Source organism: Barbus barbus (genome assembly GCF_936440315.1).
Source record: "Barbus barbus genome assembly, chromosome: 21".
Classification (NCBI taxonomy): domain Eukaryota; kingdom Metazoa; phylum Chordata; class Actinopteri; order Cypriniformes; family Cyprinidae; genus Barbus; species Barbus barbus.
In genome coordinates this window covers 11,912,514-11,932,774 of record NC_136749.1, presented here as the reverse complement: position 1 = coordinate 11,932,774, position 20,261 = coordinate 11,912,514, and the positions used below count along the sequence as shown (strand labels likewise).

Sequence of the window (20,261 nt, the reverse complement as noted above, 5' to 3'; positions counted from 1 at the left end):
CAACTATTAAAATAACTGATACTTTAAAATACATTGTATACATTTATAATAATATTAAAATCATATTGCTGTTTTTGACATTTTGCTGCTTTCATTTACACTGAAAATATAGTCTGCACTCTAAAAAAAAATAAAATGGTGCTATATAGCACTAAAAGTGGTTCTTTGGCTCGTAATCATAGGGGAACCACTTTTGGTGCTGTATAACACCAAATCTTGGTGCTTCAGTGGTTCTTCTTTGGCATGACTGAGGGGCTATATAGCACCGCTACCATATACAGAACCTGGTAAGCTCCTGTTTGGTTCTTCAGTGGCTCTTTGGGGTGATTAAGGTGCTATATAGCATCATACAATGCAATATGGCACCTCTTATGGTTCTAAATAGCACCATTTGACAAAGGTGCTGTATAGCACCTTTAAAGATATGGTGCTATATAGCACCAAAAGTGGTTCCTCTATGATTACGAGCCAAGAACCGCTTTTAGTGCTATATAACACCAATTTTTTTAGAGTGTATTATATGTACTCTATCAACCTTTTACACAGTTAGTACACATGTTATATTGTAATACTGAACGTATAATACACACTTTTTTTTTTCTTTCTCTTCACCTCCCTGCACCCAGATATATGATATAAACCTGGTTTACTTCCCGATTCAAGGCATGCTAATATGCCGTGTGATTTGTATATACGAACAGTCAAAACAGGTTAGATTTAGAAGCACATGCTGTCACACACCAGCCTTCCTAAATCATCTCCAGCTCACTCTGGCATGATGTCTGTTTAATTTAAACACATGGCTTGTTTTAGATTTGTGAGATGAGGGGAATAAATCAGCATTTTTCTGTCTTGTTTTGGCACTAGATGAACAAAAGAGTCTAAATAAAGAGTTCATCACTACAATGGAAGTGGATTAACCGTCAAAGTGCCCTCACGCTAAAACAAACACACGTCTGCTGAGTTTTAGAGAGAGATGACTACAGCTCTGATGCTGGACCACTGCTTAAATCAGCTTTAGCTAAACCTAAATGAATCCAAAAATGATTATATATAGTATGCTACAGATGTGAATAAGAGAATGGGTTGTTTCAAAGAAAAATGTGTATAATCCTTCAGGATTGAATTTTGTGAGTTTATCTCATGTTTGACTGAGAATGAGCACCGAGAGACTTATTTCTGACATTCTGCATCCAAAAAAGGTAAAACAAAACAGGTATGTGGTAACATATACTGACAAGACTGCGGCAGAGGAGCTGCCAGCTTATCGTAAGGTAAACAGTCTAACCGTGTGTCTGCTAAGTGAAGCATGTGTGTGTGTGTGTGAGAGGGGGATCGCGCTGTACTGACGTGATTCTGGTAGAACTGCTGCCACTCAGCGGTGCTGCAGTAGTTCTGGAGATCCTGGGCGAAGGAGGGGCTGCCGTTGGTGGCAGGCAGGTTAGGGAGCATCTTCTGAAGCGTGGTGCGATCCGCATGCTGGTCTAGAAGCGCTCGGATGATGGGCACCAGCGGGCTCAGCAAAGCCTCGGCGCCTGGGTCTGAGCCACAGTTTGCAGGCCAAAGTGGTACACCAAGACGACCCAGAAGAAAACACACTTCCTCCCAGGACAGACATAACACAGTTTGCAGCAGGCTATGAAGCTTTAAACGTGCCATCTCACACACCTGAGAGAAAAAACCCCCAGCAGATATTACTTGTTGCTGTCATGGTTTTGGTGTTATTTGTGTTTGTCTTGTTTTTTGTTCATATTGGACTTTTATTTTGATATGTGTATCAGATATTTGAATATGTTTAGAATAGCATACAATCATGTTATTTATTACTGTATTCATGCTGTGGAATAGTTCCACCTTCTACATGAAAGAGCCATATTTCCCATAGAAACCTGGGGCACGTTCAAGCTCAAACCAGTGTGCAACGTTTTGCTATGGTTTCCGGGTTGAACGACATGCTTCCTGGAAACGGCGTGCAACGGGGTTTGAGATATGTTTTCTCATCAGCAGCAACATGTATATAAACCACACGGTATTATATAGACAGCTCGCAGAATGGGTCCAAGTGAAGGCGTTTACAAACGTGTTCGCTGCAGCTCGGTATATGCAATAATTTAAGATATTAGAAGACATGTTTGTCGTAAGAGTTTTATAGTAACATATAGCATATCAACATGATGATGTAGTTGTTTATATTTTTAGCTTCATTGCAAGGCAAGTTTATTTATATACCAAATTTCATACACAATGGTAATTAAGTGCTTTACACAAGAATGGACGGCAAGGGCTGTGACTGTAACATTGAGCGTATTTTGCAGTATTAAACACGTATTTATACCGAATTTATCAGGCTCCGAAAATTCTTCAAAAAGAATACAAAGAATGGCCTTCTCAGCTGCCGTAGTTGCAACTCTTGCGTCATCAGAACAGGGTGTTCAACGCACCACCGTTTCCGTTTAATAAACGTTTTGCAACATTTTGTCGGGGCTGAACGCAGCCCTGACTAGACCAGTCAATGCACATCCGCAGTTATAAGCACGTTATGACTCCGCATGCACATTGGCTGGTCTAGCCTGAAAAATAAGCTTTTTAAATGCTATTTGAGCATAAGAAACAACATTCATGGGATTCATTTCAGATTTTTGTTGCTGATTTGACACATGTAATTTCATTGTGAGTTCAGCAAGCAGTTTTTGAGATTTCAGGATTCCCCCCATTTATTAAGATTGGTCTTGTATTTTACTTCAGTTAGTTGTTAAGGCAACCTTTCTAATTTCCGGGTTAAGTTTGTTTTGAACATTTGAATATTTACATTTTATTTTGTTTCAGCTATATTTAAATAAACAAAAGCTATTTTAATAGTTTTACCCGATGCAGTATACAATATACTATAAAATATACCACATTAATAGAAAAAATTGCCTAACTACTGGACTATAATTTTTTTTTATTTGAACTTTTTTATATAGTGCACAAGATGCAGTAAGCTATTATTCCTTTGAATACACAGTGTTCAAAATCATGTTAAAAAAGGTTTTCTCCTATTGGTCATGCACACCTGTGTCGTGTCCCCTTGTTAGTCTTCATCTACTCCTGTCTGCCTCTTGTCTTTGTCTAGGGCTATTTCTGAAACACGGCTTTCACTCTGAGTGGCACTTGTTTGTCCATGCTTATCATAGAGTTCCTGTGAGCACAGCAGCTCGCTTTTACGAGCTCACTTTCATTTCTAGATTTAAGGATGCATTTAGGTTCATTATTTGATCCAATTCAGGATTTCTATGAATATTGAAGTCATGTCAAGCTTTATGGTCAAAATTAACACTTGCCTAATACCCAATGTATGTATTAGCTAAACAATACATTTTTTTAATTAAAATGCATAGCAATGTTCATTGGCCAGTAAGAAATATGTATGTCAGATAACTGTTTGTAATTTCAGAGTCTTTTATCCAAACTACAATAGAACTTTACAGCACTTTATAGTAAAGAAAATAATTACTTAGTACTTAGTGCTGTATAGACAGACAACCTTCCTATAGGAAACAAACATGCTTTTGAACAACACATTGTAAAGAGTCTTGAGGCAGGCACATGTTTTCTCAGACTGCCTCACAGTAAGTCATTTCTTCAGTCAGTTGATATAATCTAATTTGAGTGTGGGATGGGTTTGAGTGAGTCTGGAGGAGAACGATTAAAAACCCCCACATATATCCATATATGGACATCTGCTCTACAATGGAATGAACTGAAGCGCTTTACAAAAAAAGCTCTTTAAAAAGGGGAAAGGGAAGTGGTGTGTGGCCAAGTATGGTGACCCATACTCGGAATTTGTGCTCTGCATTTAACCCATCCAAGTGTACACACAGTAGTGAACATACACACGGAGCAGTGGGCAGCCATAGCAATTGGGGGTTTGGTGCCTTGCTCAAGGGTCTCACCTCAGTCGTGGTATTGAGGGTGGAGAGAGTGTTGTGGTTATTCACTCCCCCAACCTACAATCCCTGCCGGACCTGAGACTCGAACCAGAGAATAACCAACACTCTCTCCACCTTCAATACCACGACTGAGGTGAGACCCTTGAGCAAGGCACCGAGCCCCCAACTGCTCCCCGGGCGCCACAGCAATGGCTGCCCAGTGCTCCAGGTGTATGTTCACTACTGTGTGTACACTTGGATGGGTTAAATGCAGAGCACAAATTCCAAGTATGGGTCACCATACTTGGCCACACACCACTTCCTTTCCCCCTTCCCTAATAATCCTGAACATAACTGTGTGTGTATTTTCAACACTCTATCTGTAGAAGGGAGTATACCTAGCGTACGATTTCAACACCATGAGTGATTTTGAGTTTTGTTTGACACTGTCATAGTAATTGTTCAGTTCATCCCACATAATCGGCGAATAAAAACACATTTGTAAATGTCAAAGAGCAAGCATTTTAAAACACAACCCTGGAATTCCTAATAAATGGGGTGTATATGTGTGTACCTGTGGGTTCTGCTGCTGCTGAATGTATCCAGTGATGATACGCAGGCCAATCAGAGACATCTCTTTGAGCTCAGCGGCCCCCGCTGACCCAGGGGTCGTGTGCCATGCCTGCAGCTTGTCCAATAGATTCACCACCCCCTCAAAAATCTGCCACAAATATAGACACTATTATACTCATTCACAAATAAACATATTGTATACAATAAAACAACAGAATAAAGTTTCCCTAAATAAGAATTTGTACACTTATTATAACCAATATTACATATATGTATAAACAGTATGTTTCAGTTTATATGTTTGAGAGACTTATCCTTATAGTTATGAATTTGTATGTTATATACTACTGTACAATGTAGTAATTTATGTAGTAATGTAGTCATTAGGGATGTGGTGTGTAACATCATACAAAGTGTGCAATATTTTCTAGGTCTGTTTCCAAAAACAAAAAAAATCTAATTGCTTTTGTATGCACAGCCTAATATCCTAAATGTGGATTTCTTTCAGCTTCCTGATTCAAACTCTTTAAAAGAACATATCCATCCATTCCCCACCTTCTCACTCCATAGTGTTTGATTGTCAGTGCCCTCGGCGAACAGGAAGTCCTGAAGCAGTCTGAGGAGGCGGAGCAAAGAAGGCACATGGGGCAGAGACACACCCTGAGAGTCCCTCAGATCTGACAGAGACGACTCCAGCATCATCTCCAACAAACTACAACATACACATAATGCATCTGTAACATTCCCACCAGCTTATAATATTTGTTCGCAGCAGCAAAACAAAGAGAATACAATGTCTTGAACAAGTCATCAGACAGACAGACCCTAAGACTTAAAGAGAAAACAAGTTCTATGGTGATGCAATACTGGAGCCACACCAAAGAAAAGCAACAACCCAGTAGCAAAAAGAACGTCTGCCCTCCAGAGATCTCCACCCTGCCCTCATCTGAACCAAAGGAATCCAGAGAACACTCCCTTCAGTCTCAGCTCACTGATCTCGACTAGATTTCAAATGCAGTAGGTTTTCTCATAATGGAGGTCTTTTATAAATTAAAATAAGCTTTACAGGGCAAAAAATAGAACGATGCCCATTTTCTTCTTTCTTCTTTAAAGTCACTAGCACTTCTCCTACGCATTTAAATACTTCAGGAGGGTTAGGTGATTGTTCAAGGTTCATCCAATTCCAAAAAGTTAATCTTCAAAGTTTAATCAGTCTGAAAAGATGTCAGTCTTCATTTTATCTCTCTGGGACAGAGGAATTGTTAATGCAGTGCCATCTTGGTCAATTTTTTATGAGCTGTCATTATATCTGAATCAGTAAGTTTTAAAGCATTAAAGTTTTAAGCTTCTGACCTGCGTTTGATGTCATCAGGTGGCCGCACCAGCTGACAGGATGAGCCAAGCTTGGTGAGGACAGAGAACACCTGACCCCTTTCTCTCCATATCACATCCTCAGACCCCTCAGTGCTGCTCCACAGCACAGAGAATACGATGTTCGTCAGCAAATTACACAACTCTTCCTCAGGAGCCTAATGGGGGAGATAGAGAGACAAGTTTTCAGCTAACAAAGTTATTAAAGTAAAGAGCAGTGGCTCTCAGCCTCCACAAAAATTTTTGAGGGCCCCCTTTCCAGCTGTTTGCGATTTACTAGATAAGGATTTTTTTATTAAAAAAATATTTATTTACAATTTCTGCTCAATAACATTTTATGGTCTGGCATAAGTAGAGGAATGTATATTCTTTATAAAACTGTCCATAGAGATAATTAGATGATATTTTATTAATTTACTTTGGCCTTGCTTCTCATTTAATCTTTAATTACACCTGCAGTCTGCTGTAGTTACCTTGTCTCAGGAGCTGAATTCCGCAATCACCCCCTCAACCTTTATTCACTATTCCCTACATGACTTTACTAAAACAATCAACTGAATGAGTGAGTGACAAATTAGCAACTGTTCAGCACGATTAACCAGTAGACATGTGTCAACCAGTAGAGATTCTGGACTCTATCGTGATTACATGCTAACATGTCATTGCTGTGCTACGTGGTTATGAAAACTTTGTTTGCACACGTTTTTAAGCATTGCGGTTTAAAAACATGTGATTTTAAGCCTTGAAACGAAATCAGCAGCGAAAGAGAACTCATTATTTAGGCTAGTATTAGTTTTTTGTGAAATTAACACTAGTGACAAGAATTATACACTTTTTATGGTACCAAATTTTCTTATTTAAAGCAAAAATAACTATATTGCGATATATATCGTTACTGTGAAATAAAATTACTCATATTGTGATATAAAATTTTAAATCATATTGTCCACCCCCAGTTCAGCATGTACCTGTGGGTTGGATGTGTTGGAGATGGTGTCTGTAGGAGGTTCGGTGCTGTAGCTTGTGTCGTCCAGAACGTTGGACAGACTGGAGCTCTTGCGTGGCCTCATGCCTAGGAAGCTCTTACTGTGCTCCAGAGGAGAAGGGGTCTCTGGCTGGCTACCCACAGGTGTCTGGGGTCCTTGATGGCTTGGTTCCAGCTCAAAGGGTGAGCTGAAGGGTGAGAGTGGCTGATACACGCTTTCCTCTTCTTCCAGCAGACGGGACGATGATGGAATGTCCACTGTGTTGGACAAGGTGGATGAATGACTGCTTTGTTCTCCGGAGTCAAATGGCTTGAAGTGTCCGGAATCACTCTTGAGTTGTCCGGTTGACGGGGGGGACTGGGAGAGGTCAGAGTAGCCCTCAGACGCATCCTGAGTTTCTTCCTCCTCGTACTCCTCTTCGTGGCGGGCAGTGAGAGAAATGTAGACGTTCTGCCGAGTGTCCTCCATTACGCTGTCCTCACGACGGAAGACAGGTCTGGAAAGAACGGGGTCCAGCGAGGTGGTGGGGCTGGACAAAGAATTGGATTGGCTGAGAACGCGAGACTCGTACGATTCTTTGATGTAGAGTTTGGTGAGAACATCCTGCCAGCCTGACTGACGAGCGAGCTGCTTCACATACTCTTCATTGGAGTAGATCAAGTGGAAGAGCTACAGGGATGAAAGAGGTAGAGAGAAATGTTAATTTATTAATTTGATAACTACTTAGCCAAGAACATACCATTCACAACTGGGTTTTGTTTTGCTTCAAAGTGTTTTAAATGCTCTATCGTTGTGTTGCATTTTGCAAGTAAATGTCGGATGGACTGTATTTGGAGGTAAAGCAAGTGAAACTTGTATTGTCAAATGGGTAGAATGGGTCAAATGGGAGATTGGCTTTTGTTTGGACATGTGAACCTGATATGATTTGAACCTGAGTGAGTCAGCTGCTGAATCAGTAAAGACTCTTTAAAATGACAGATGCAGTGATTCATTAGTAAAGGATTCATCAGACTAATACAAATCTGTAATCCATGAATGAATTGTTTGTTTAGTGAGTAATTAATCTATATTATAGGTCAGTGTTTCTGCTAAATTGACACATCCCTACCCAACGTCACAATTAGATAATTTGTGTATTATCTAGAATCTTGCTTTTTCCAATCATAAGTATGATTCATGTACTCGTCGTAATTATGATATTTCTGACGCTACCTAAAGGCACAGTTAACGCTATGCTAAGGCAGTTGGCTAAACAGTTGGCTAAACTGCAAGCTTGCTAGCCATAGGCTAACTGAAAACAATCTTATCCTTTTTGGTATACATTTGTACTGCATGATAAAAAAACATAGCTAACCAAAGTCTAACTGAAAAAACTGTGTTTTAAAAGTCAAACTGAAAAGCTACAACACTCCATGAAATAAACTATCATTAACACTGGTTGAAGCTGGTTGGCTAGTCTTAGCTGGATGTGGTTTAACCTTATCAAGCTGGTATTCAGCTGGTCTCACAGCCTGACCAGCTAAGACCAACCTTACCAGATAAACAAGCAGTCAAAAGTCTGCTAAACCAGCTATGACCAGGCTGGAAGACCAGGTAAGACCAGCCAACCATCTTAGGCTGGTTTTAACTGTTTTTAGTCACTCACCTTACGACAGATATCTAGTCGGACGCTGAGGTCTGCGCGATGGGACAGGTATGCCAATGCCAACAGATCTCTAAAATTAGGAGTGGGATCTGGACCAAATAAACAACAAAACAGACCAATCAATAACTGAAGTGTAAAGTTGATAACTGCCATCCACCTTTTCTTCAGTTTACCTGTGGCGAGCACCTGCTCATACAGACAGCGTACAGTCGCCATTGTGATGGGGACGTCTCCAAAGGAGCAGACCAGCCCAAGGTAGCCAGAGTCCTTGAGTTTGATGCGCATTTTACTGCGCTCAGGTATACGTTCACTCTTCAGGACTTTATACAAGACCTGCAGGAGAACATGTGTTCATATCACTCTGAAAGATACTGATCTAATCGTTTTGGTTTCAAAAGGTCATCTCAATACATGCCTTATTGCAATGCCAACATTTAAAATACAAGCTTATTCTGACCCTGAAAACTCTCTCGCGAGCCTCGTCTCCATAGTTGGTTTTAAGCAGCAGACAGTAGAGCTGCTCCACCCCTCGCTCCAGAAGAACCGTCACAGCCTGCTCACGTGGAGATGGAGAACTCCTCAATACAGTGTGTAACACATCCAGAATACTGATCACCTACAGAGAAGGAGAACATTCGGTCAGCTTTTAATGTTTAAGAATTAGGACACGTTTTCAACTACCTCGTGGTTGAAAGTGGACAAGCTCAAAACATTTCATATTCCAACACACAATATGAAACTGACATGAAAGTGACAAACCAAACTGTTGTGTAATCCATGGCATGCCAAGCTATTAATTCAATGTTTTTTATTTTTATAATTGACAAGACGTATGACAAACAAATACCGTTCTGAGACAAAATTTCACGGAAAATGCATGCGTGTCAGTATGACCAACTTTACGAAAACCTGTGGTGGTCTTTTTTTATGAACCCATAAAATTGGCATTACTACATTCAATATTTATGAGCAATACATAGAATAACAATTAAATGCAAACAGGTAGTTCCACCCCAAAATAACACCAGTAGTTCAGTCAGTGTTTACTCTATTCAGGAATTCAACCTACCAATGTCTTAACACCGATAGCTATCTGCATGAATTTTTTTCTCAGAAGGAACACACTAGGTTTAGGAGCAGAAAAATTTGTGTTTGTGTGGGTCACCTGCTGCTCGTCCTGCACTATAGCAGCGTAGGCAAGTACACTGTGCAGCTCCTCAGCAGTGGGAGATTTCAGAAGGTCCTTCAGAAGAGCAAAAAGAGAGATCTGCACTGTCTGCCTCTCATCAGATAGAGGACTGCCATCCTTCTCCACACTGTGGACACAAAAAAACACTTACAAAAATCTTTCATCAAAATTAAATATTTAATTTTCTTAGATCTCCAAGCAAAATCATAATAGTACTTTTCAGTTATGAACGTACCTGTAGTGTGTCCGAATTGAGTCCAGGATGTACTGAACACCATACCTCTTACGAGTCTTCAGCTTCCCTTCATTGATGACGGTGGTTAGGTATTGCACATGACCTACAAACCAACATAAATACAGGCTTACAGATAAATGGGTTTGAAATGAAATAATCAGGTATGGATTTGTCCTTTTTGGGTAAACGATTCCTTTAGGGCCTGATTATTATTTGCATTTAATGTAAGTGAGTTGAATAACAAAAAAAGCAATGGATAATGCTATTGAGATGTTTCTTGTTTGTTTACCCAGGCAGACTGCAAAGTGGCTGTGGCTCCAGATTCTGAAGTCAAAGAGTAGGTACTGGTACAGCTGTGATAGGAGGGCGTTGTTGCCCTCGTTGGACACCTGCTTGAGCAGGAACTGACAGGCCATCAGCACACTCATGTCCATCATACTGCTAGGAACCTAAGGAAGAAAAAGAATGCGAGACAGGAGATGAAGTGTTTTGCCGTCAATCAATTAAAATACATAATCAAATTATTTACATGATATAATGATCAAATTCATATGTGCTGACAAACACAAATTCAAATGTGCAACAGATTTTTATATACATATATAAATGTATGTATTTTAATTTAAGTAAATTTGAGACTTGTCATACATAAATGACAGCTCATGTTTTAGGCCCGAGGATGGTATACTTATGTAACTATGAGTGTGTGTGTACTTTTCAACTTTCAAACCCGAGAAACTCTCTTCAAAGGACTTTACAAGCCTGTCAAGTCACAGTACATCAGAAGAAAATCAGATATGACTTTTAATTTTGTGGACCAATAAAGGCCACTGCTGAGCCTAATGATCTTACAACAGATCAGAAATATATCAGCATCTGTTTCTATGAGCTGTTGTAACAGAAGCCCATAGATATCATTTGTACTTATCAAAGTCTCATCAAATTATCTGCTTAATATCACATGCCTAGTATCTGATCGATTTGCCAATGTAATGAAAACGATGCAGCTTCTATTTGAAACTTTCATATTGAATATGTGTTAAATGTCACAGATGTTGGAACATGCTGTTGTGATATACATGTGAATTCTTGATTTGAATGAGTTTACGTCAGACACTCAAACCTCGCTTATTCATTTCTTTAAAGATTCCTGGCACCAGATAAAACCTTAAAGCATGAGAAACTGTGGTTGTGTGTACATTGTGCAATATCATGGGATTGTTAACACAAGTGTTTCCTAACAGGATGCGACGCCTTGAAGTCACATACACCAATATGTCCTGTTAGACGTCAAGACGCCCTCTCTATTCACCAGTGTGTGTGTGTGTGCGTACCTTGCTGAGCATGGCTCCGATGATGGGCGGCCCATGGCACTGAAGCAGACTCTCCTGATTGGCCGGATGGTTGCGCAGCATGTTCTTAATCATCAGCAAAAACGCTGCTACACTGTTCTTCTCTAAACGGCCCTCTAACACACACACACAAAGCAGCAATCAGTTTCACATTAGCAAAATGTAACATTGACAAAATTGCTGCAATGCCATTACATGGGAAATCAACAGCCAAAGGTAATAAAAAGTTCAACTGCAGAACACGAAAAACACAAACTCGCCTACAGCCTCTCACACAGGCATATACAAACATGTAGAATCACTCAAACACAACTTTATGAATCACTACCTCAGTAAAATCAAACAGTGTGCTCAGAAAACATCTATGGTGACTCATACTGCAATTACAGAAGAATTTACATCATAAATGTGCAAAGCAGCTCTAAAACGCCACATAACAAGCTGTTACTGTTAACGTAACTGTGAAAAAACTATTCTAAAAAAGGAAAATATTGAAACTATAATTTGCACAGTTCTGTCTACTACAAGCTTTTGCTAGTATTTTGATTAAATTAAATTAAATTTGTAATAAAGGTTTTTAGGTTTTATGAGTGTCATTTTCATATTTTTTTTTAAATGTCTTTATACATTTACTGTTTCAATTTTAAAATATGCCAATATTGTCTTAGTTTTTTTAGTTCCAGTTTATTTACTTTATTTTAATTTGAGTGCTTCAGCTGAAACTAAATGAAAATGAGAAATGTCTTGGCAACTAGTTGGAATACAACTAGTCGGTATACAGTATATATATATATATATATATATATATATATATATATATATATATATATATATATATATGATAAATTAATTGATATAAAGCAATGTACATACATGTTTTTAAATTGTACTTAAAAATATCTTCCTGTAATTATATATTTAAAAAATAAATAATGTAATGTTATGCCTGCATTTAATTTTTTCCTTTTTTTTGACCTTATGCTTATTTAAAATATCAGAACTCGATCTTCTGGTGAAAACGTCTGACTTCCTTTTGGTGATGTATACAGGACCCCAGTCATTCAGCCCATTAAACCCACCCCTCCACAATCAATTGCAAGCTTACATAGACTTTTGATTGTAACGCTCTCAAAATCCAGGCACCAACTGATGGCTACAACCAAGTCCCCACCCTATTTTATGGTATGTCATGATACAGAAGAAAAGATCTGCCACCACTCCTTTTTTATCATGACTTCAATGGCCATACAAATTGGTTTTGGAGTGAAATATGACTCAAACTTGACAGTTTTGTGAGATTCACTTGCAGAATCTGTTTATACTTTTAAGCTAATGCTTTTTATTTGATGCATATATGGACATGAATTATGGGAAGAGAGAGAGGGATTGGAATCAGACATGGCTGAGAGACTACTGACCAGATGACTTCCCCAGTGGCAGCAGCATGCCGGCAGGGCCCCTGGAGGACGTGAGCTCTGGCCCGAGAAGATCTGAAGTCTCCTGACCTACAGTCTCGCCCTGATCCAGTAAACACACCTGCTCCAGCAGGGGCAGGAGAGCTCCCATCCCACCTACTGAGCTCAGAACATCCTACACGCAAGACAACATAATAAAACATAATTAGCAGTTACTGCTCCTGCAGGGATGTATGAGATTATGAGCTTTGTTCTAGAAGTATGTGTTGAATACACACATTTGCCAACACTGTCAAACACAAAAGGCTGTGCTGATGTCAGAACAAGATGAGTCATTCTAAACTTAAAGACAATGAAGCTCAGTGACAGATACATACCTTGACGTCCCAGTTCACCACCCTGTGACCTGTCAGCCTGCCATCGTAAAGATGGTTGGGAGACAAATCCAAACAGATCTGGCTCTTAAAGGCCTACAGGACAAAAGAATGTGGATAATGTGTATAAGAATTATCTTTAAATTAACCATTTGATACAATGTACTTATTGCAGGCCCGGCTCCAGAATCAAATTTCTGAGGGTGCTTCTTAAATTCATGAGGGTGCTCTTAATATAGCCTATAATGGTTTTAGTGGCCTCCATTGCTATGGCGCAACGAGCTCTCCATTTATAATCACTAAAAATCTGTCACTCATCTGTTCATCGCAAAAAGTTCACTATGCAGCACAATGAATCTCTTATTGACATTGCTGCATGTTATAATCTGAGATGATTCGTGCTGAACACAACACCTGAACAAAAACTCTGGCGATTTGAGTGGTGAGTGCATTATAATTTAAATGCCTCTGATTGGCTGTTGCGATCAGGAAATCAACAGATTTGTCTGGGACCGGCTACATTGCTCAACGCTGCAAAAACACATTGAAATAGAAACCGATCTCCATAGTGCAAACCATAACACTGGTTAGTATGCCAAATTTGCAATGAAATGTCATTATTACAGCTTTAACTGAGGGTGCTATTTATTTTGTTTGTGGGTGCTTAGCACCCTCTATCACCCCTATAGAACTGGGCCTGACTTATTGTCTACATACCTGCTTTTACATTATAATTGTTTGTACATTTAAAAATACCTTCCTGTAATTTTATCTGTAATTAATTTCTGTAGTCACATCTATAATTAGACTGTCGTCCCTATTCCAACCCCTTAACCCACCTTTAAACCTGTCCTTATTTTTAACCGTATCCCAATAGCAGGTAAAGAAAAACAAAATCAATATTTTTTGATGCAAATAAGTCGTGGCCTAATGGATAGAGTCAGAGTCAGACTCGTAATCCAAAGGTTGCGAGTTCGAGTCTCAGGTCTGGCAGGAATTGTAGGTGGGGGGAGTGAATATACAGCGCTCTCTCCACCCTCAATACCACAACTTAGGTGCCCCTGAGCAAGGCACCGAACCCCCAACTATTCTCCGGGTGCCGCAGCATAAATGGCTGCCCACTGCTCCGGGTGTGTGTTCATTTTTTTTTTTATCAAAGGGAAATTCATGTCCCGCTTCTACAATTTACATTAACAATGTAATCAATGTAATCAATATTCTATTTATTAAAGCCAAGTATGAATCTCATCAAGTTTGTGCTTTACATTTATTTTACATTTATTCCAATTTAACTCAAGGCAGTTGTAGTTTAAACAATATTTTTTTTTTGTGAACTTATGTTCAGCTATTCTTTTTAATAGTTAACTTCTAACTATTTTTTAATTTTTCAGATCATCAGTCATCAAAGTTCACTAAATACTGGTCACAGACGTGGAGATTTACTTTAAATTTCACCAAGCTGATTACTCACTAAAAACTCCTAAAGATCATATTTTCATGCCATTTTAAGGCTTATTTTGACATAACAAAGTGGTTATATCTAAGTGTGTGAGTTTATTCACTGTTACTTTTAAATTAGTCTTCCCATTAATGCCATTATATTGTTTATTGAGACTGATTCGCAAACACAGAATGCACAAGAGGTGGGATTTATTGCATGAACCAATCACAGCCGATCATAACCAGTCATATCCAATCATATCACAGAGGCATTGCCTCCTCTCATGTGGATTTCCCCCATTCATTCTCAATTACCCCCTACCAAACCCACCTCATGATTTAGGGGGTCTGTTAAAAGTGAATGGGCTCAGGTGAGGCGAGAGAGATGCCGACTCCAGCTGTAACTTGTGTGTGTGTGTGTGTGTATGTATCAGATGGCTCACTGGGAAGATAATTACCTGTGGGGTGTAGTATAACACTAGTTTACTGTTGACTTCTGAAGGTTCACCATCAGCTTTGAATAGAGAAACATTATTGGGACCTGCCAAGCGAAACAGAGATGGACATTCTTTAACGCTTGTTTCTTTTTGGTTGGAAATCTAAATTTCTGCATTATGAATGCGGTGGATTTCTCATTTATACCTGCATTGAACAGGGCTCGTGCCTGAGGAGGCTGCAGAGCTTCATGGCAGATGAACACCGTGGCTAAAAGTCCGCCCAGTGATGAAGGAGAGCCCCACGCAGTGTCCTGTAGCCCTGCCGGGATGGTGTGAACTGGACTGTCCCGACTCACACCTGGCCGCCCCCCTGCAGCTGCTGCAAAGGATGCAGGGAAGGACTGGGAACGTGCAAGGATGGGTGGCCCAACATGTGCTGCAAATGCCATCTCGGAGGGCGAGTGGTACGGGTTGGGCAGTGTCGGAGAGGTAGTCATGGTGGTAGTGGTCCGGTGACCAGCTGATCCAATGCAGCAGGAAGTGAAGGGCTGAAATGTCGATAGTCAAACAAACCAATGAAACAAAACAGGTTCATAATAAATCAAACTCCTGCAGACAATAACATTTACTCACCTCATTCAGAGAAGGAAAGCGCAGGGGTGCTGTTTTACACAGCACTCCGTCCACATAAACAGTGACCACATTCTGTCCGAAGGGCCGACGGCCAGGAACGTGAACAATGTCTACTGAGTGCTAGAAGGGTAAGAATAAAACTATGAATACAGGAATAAAACCTTACAATAATATCATCAGCGTAATCAGATTACTTTTTTCAAGTACCTAGTAAAGTAGCGCATTACTTTTAAATTTACAACAAAAGTTACGTTTTCATATAAATAACAAAATAACAAAAATATAACTTTTTTTGTTATTAAAAAAACAAATAAGCAAGCCCAGACCAGGTGACACAAAGTAATGCATTACTTTCCATAAAAAATAACTAAGTAACACAGATACTTTTTAATGGGTAACACTTTATAATAACGTTCAGCTGTAAGTCATTTTTAAGTGATTTGTTGATGATTTACAACTGATGAGTAGCTTACACTTTGCAGAATGTGTTGTAAATGTCTTGTATACAGCTATAGATCATTTGTAACAGGTAAGAAAGATCTACAAATGATGTGTAACACATTTACAAGTGATGAGTAGTTTACACTTTAGATTAGGGGATGCAGAAAGCTTTGTAAATGATTTAGAACATTTATTGAGATAATAGTACAATGTTGACATCGCAATGATTTATAAGTGATTAATAATATATTAACTAGTAACCATTAACCATTAAGGATTTGTTTAATTATTTCATGATGCTATTTTTTTAAAGATAACTTATGGACAGATTTTAAAATCGTCAGCATATTACTTAATCATTTGTGAATGCATACTCATGTTTTGTAAATGATTAGTTCATCATTAACTAATTACTTGTAAATGATTTATAACTTAATCTACAAAACAAAGATAAAATATTAACATATCACTTTTTAATCATCTATGAACGCATAGTCATGTTTTGTAAATGATTAGTTCATCATTAACTAATTACTTATAAATGACTTACAACTGAACATTATTATAAAGTGTTCCCTTCTAATGGAGTAATGCAATATTGTAATGCATTACTTCTAGTAACTTTATCCAACACTGTCTATCATAAAGCAACTAACTTCTTTAGTTGAAATCATGTTAAAGAGGCTAACCAAGCTAAAGGTAATTCTGCAGTAAAACAAAAATACATGATGCTTCTATTAAAAAAGTAAACTTTTTGTAAACAGAAAGGGGGCTCTTTCCAACCACTGTATCTTTCTATTATTTATTTTCATACTCATTCAAGTGTTCTGTCTTCTCTTCCTTAAATTGTCTATGTTAATGTGTGTGTGAGTTGTCGGTATGGTTACTAACCCAGGCGCAATCATTAAATGGGTGTTCTGGCAGGGAGACGGCCATGTATTCCTTTTTAGTACATACTGCCACCACCAGAACTTCTTCTGTGGTGAAAAAAGCTTCAAAGCCAGTTCCGCTTGCTGTGAAGAAACTACACACAGGAAGGAATAAGTACACACAAAACAAGTACTCTTGTTGACCAGTACAGCATGCTGTCAATATTGCTATTTCTAGACTACTCTAAGTGTACTAGACTTACAATATTTACAAGCATTTTGTTACAAATAGGCCTGGGCAATATATTGAATATTAACCACTTACAGTGATTTTATCTGCAATATAAAATTAATCTACAGTTGTAAATATTGCTATGATTTTAATCAGCGTTTTGCAATTCTTCTACGTTTAACTGCAGTCATGAGAGCTAAGGTGTATATTTTAATCTCATATCTGAATCAAACTTAAGTATTAAAATTGTTAACGTTAACTTTGTAAGTTGTAATTACTGATTACAGATAAATGAAAATGATCACATACTTCAGATGCACGCCCAGAACACCCATCTATCTTGAGAATACCTGTAAAGCTGTTTTCTGCGAGGTCCCTTAGCCATTCGAACCATATTGTCCGGGTTTGTCAGGTGAGATTCTGAGTAGTGGTGCTGGGGTGGAGGAAAGTCTGTGTTGAGGCACAGCCAAGCATGAAAAGCGAATGCGCTTCCTGGCCAGCGTTGTATAGCTGGCACCATAATACCCGCCATAGGGGGCATAAGATCAAAATACTGCAAGGCGCTGCACCCACCCTCTCCGCGAGCGGCGATGGCAGAAAGCACCCTTACCACGCGCCCGCAGTATGGGTGAGGGGGTGCACCGGGCTCAGTCCGCAAGAGCTTCAGCAGACTCTTCAGTTCACAGGGCCGTAGAGAAAGAGATCCCAAGTCTTGAAGCAAGCCCAAGAGTGCGTCCGCACACTGCCGGTCGAGCCGCTCCGGGGCTTCGGACAGCACCTCCAGCAGAGCGCCTACTAAGCCCACCTCGACGGCTACGGTGCGGCAGGACAGAGTTCCTCGACACACGGCCGCCAGCCACTGGGACACCAGCAGCTGCAGAGAGCGAGAGCCTAGATCAGGCAACCACTGCAGCAGCAGAAGCAAAGGCTGTTCATTACTGATGCCCAACTGCATGGCCTGGGAATGCTCTCCTTCAATAGCCTGAGAGAAACAACAAGGAACAAGGGGATGGACAAAGCAAAAAGTGATCATATGAGGATACAAGTGTTTTTAGCATAGTGATTCTCAATCATACTCCTGAAATAATTCAGAGTTACAAAACTTACTGCATTTGATGAAGAACTTACTTGTTGACCATTAATAAGTATGTTTTATAGGCATGCATCTGTGTAGTATGAAATTCAGTGTTATTTTTGTACTATTAATAAAGTATTATAGTATTAATTAATTTCAAATTCGTTTTTATTTTTATATTTTACATTTTCATTTTAATCTTAAATTAGTTGTCTTATTTTAGTAATTTTTTGGTGTATTTTTCAAATTTTTTAATAGGTCTATTTATTTTTTTATTTAGTTTTTAGTTATTTTCTATTTTAGTTTTAGTCATTTTAGTATATCAACTTCAATTAATTAGATTAAAAAGTTGGCCTGGCAACTAACTAACTAACTAACTAAATTTTCTCTTATATTTTAATTTTATATTTTACATTTTCTTTTTAAGTTGAATAAATCTTGTTGTGTTTTGACAGTTATGTAGGGGTGTAACGTACTTCCATTTAATTACTATTTATTTTTAAATATAATATTCAATACTCAGTACTCAATACTCATAATATTCAATTTTAAAAATTTGTTGTTGAAATATATTCATTTATATTAATTTAAGTAAAATATAATGAGTATATAGTCTAATATTTCATGAAATTCACTAGATTTCATTTATCCAGCGAACAAACAAGCTGTGGACCCAGATGACTTGCCTGGGGTAAATGAAATGCTACGTGACATTTTGTTTACAAGCTGTTTTATTGACGCTTTCTCTGGCTGAAACACTGATTGAGATGTTCATTCATGTTTATTTCATGTTAAAACTAGTAGTAAAGAGGAAGCGATGATCATGCTAATTTGCGCTCTGCGCTGCCGTTTGAACTGTGGCGTTTATGCAGCGATCTGTTATGGCACATGAAAGAGCGTCAAAACGGCATTTATTGTTAAAGGTTACTGAAAAAATATATACTTTCAGTTTTGTTTTTGTTATTTTCAGTTTTAATAATTTTAGTATTACTTTAACTTTAATAGTAATAACTATGAAGTTATTACACGGGTCGCCCCCATGAAGCGACCCTCTCTCTATGTAAAATTAACCCACTTTTAATAGGCTACTGATTGGAGACTCACGTAAAAGTGTGTCATTTTAATTATATGGTTACAAAGTACTATTTACTACTTTATGGGTAAAAAAAAAAAATACAGAGTACACATTTCTGACTAAATGTCAAAAAGGAAGGAAATGTAGGTCACACCATCTGTGATAGTAGTTACACTTACAGTTTCTTCTCACTCACCATGTTCATCAGCTCCTGCAGGAGTCTTTTGGTGGGCTGTCCTTGACTTTTCAACACATCAAATAACTGTGAGTAGCCAATCCGCTCCTTGAAGACCTCCTTGGAAGACAAACCATACAAAACCACAGTTACATTGCAATTGAACAAGCACACAATACAACGACTGTTTTTGAAAGCAACGTTATCACATGAAATCAGAATATTAAAGGGGGATATCATGAAAAAGAGGATTTTACTTCAAATTTAACTTAAATTAGACAGTCTATTATGTAAATAGCTTTCACAATGCATGGCCACCCAGATTATTTATTGAAACTGCCTTGCAAAAACAGAGAAAACATAACCATAAATCTTCATAGTTGTGCCACAGTATAATGTTTACTTTGCAAAGAGGGTGTTATTGAAGAACAGTGCGGCACAAACTATATTTGACCCAACAGCAAAGAGGTTAGCAAATAACAACAAGGACATTTACATAAAGAAGTAGCCTTTCATTCTGAGGAGGAGAAAAACTCAACAATGTCATGAAATCTACATAATGACATTGCATTTTGGTACAAGAAACTTAAATACACTAATAATAAACAAAAACACGATATGGGATTATGATACTTTTGGACCTGACAAATAACTCCGTAAGTGCCATAAAATAAAGGAGGAAGTGCATGTCGTAATGTCACCATGGGTGACCTGGTTCTGTAGAACCACATCTAATGTGCTGATAAGATTAACCACACACGCATACTGGGCACATTTATCACACGCAAGCACTTTGACTTATCACGCTGATAAGACGAGAGACGTCTGCAAGC

At 38.6% G+C, this 20,261-nt stretch overlaps 1 protein-coding gene across 1 annotated transcript in view; it reads right to left on the bottom strand.

The window, feature by feature from the left end:
- Positions 1-20,261, bottom strand: part of nbeal2 (neurobeachin-like 2) — a 63,351-nt gene that overhangs the window by 19,267 nt on the left and 23,823 nt on the right. The window contains exons 11-30 of the mRNA XM_079444903.1: positions 19,450-19,548; positions 17,454-18,085; positions 16,894-17,026; positions 15,562-15,681; positions 15,134-15,476; positions 14,950-15,032; positions 13,055-13,147; positions 12,681-12,852; positions 11,245-11,378; positions 10,200-10,359; positions 9,911-10,013; positions 9,652-9,802; positions 8,944-9,102; positions 8,660-8,819; positions 8,487-8,575; positions 6,824-7,510; positions 5,838-6,013; positions 5,040-5,196; positions 4,486-4,632; positions 1,351-1,668 (exon numbers count right to left, since the gene is read on the bottom strand). Coding sequence (XP_079301029.1) covers positions 1,351-1,668; positions 4,486-4,632; positions 5,040-5,196; positions 5,838-6,013; positions 6,824-7,510; positions 8,487-8,575; positions 8,660-8,819; positions 8,944-9,102; positions 9,652-9,802; positions 9,911-10,013; positions 10,200-10,359; positions 11,245-11,378; positions 12,681-12,852; positions 13,055-13,147; positions 14,950-15,032; positions 15,134-15,476; positions 15,562-15,681; positions 16,894-17,026; positions 17,454-18,085; positions 19,450-19,548 — 4,116 coding nt within the window. The remainder of the gene's footprint in view (positions 1-1,350; positions 1,669-4,485; positions 4,633-5,039; positions 5,197-5,837; positions 6,014-6,823; positions 7,511-8,486; positions 8,576-8,659; positions 8,820-8,943; positions 9,103-9,651; positions 9,803-9,910; positions 10,014-10,199; positions 10,360-11,244; positions 11,379-12,680; positions 12,853-13,054; positions 13,148-14,949; positions 15,033-15,133; positions 15,477-15,561; positions 15,682-16,893; positions 17,027-17,453; positions 18,086-19,449; positions 19,549-20,261) is intronic.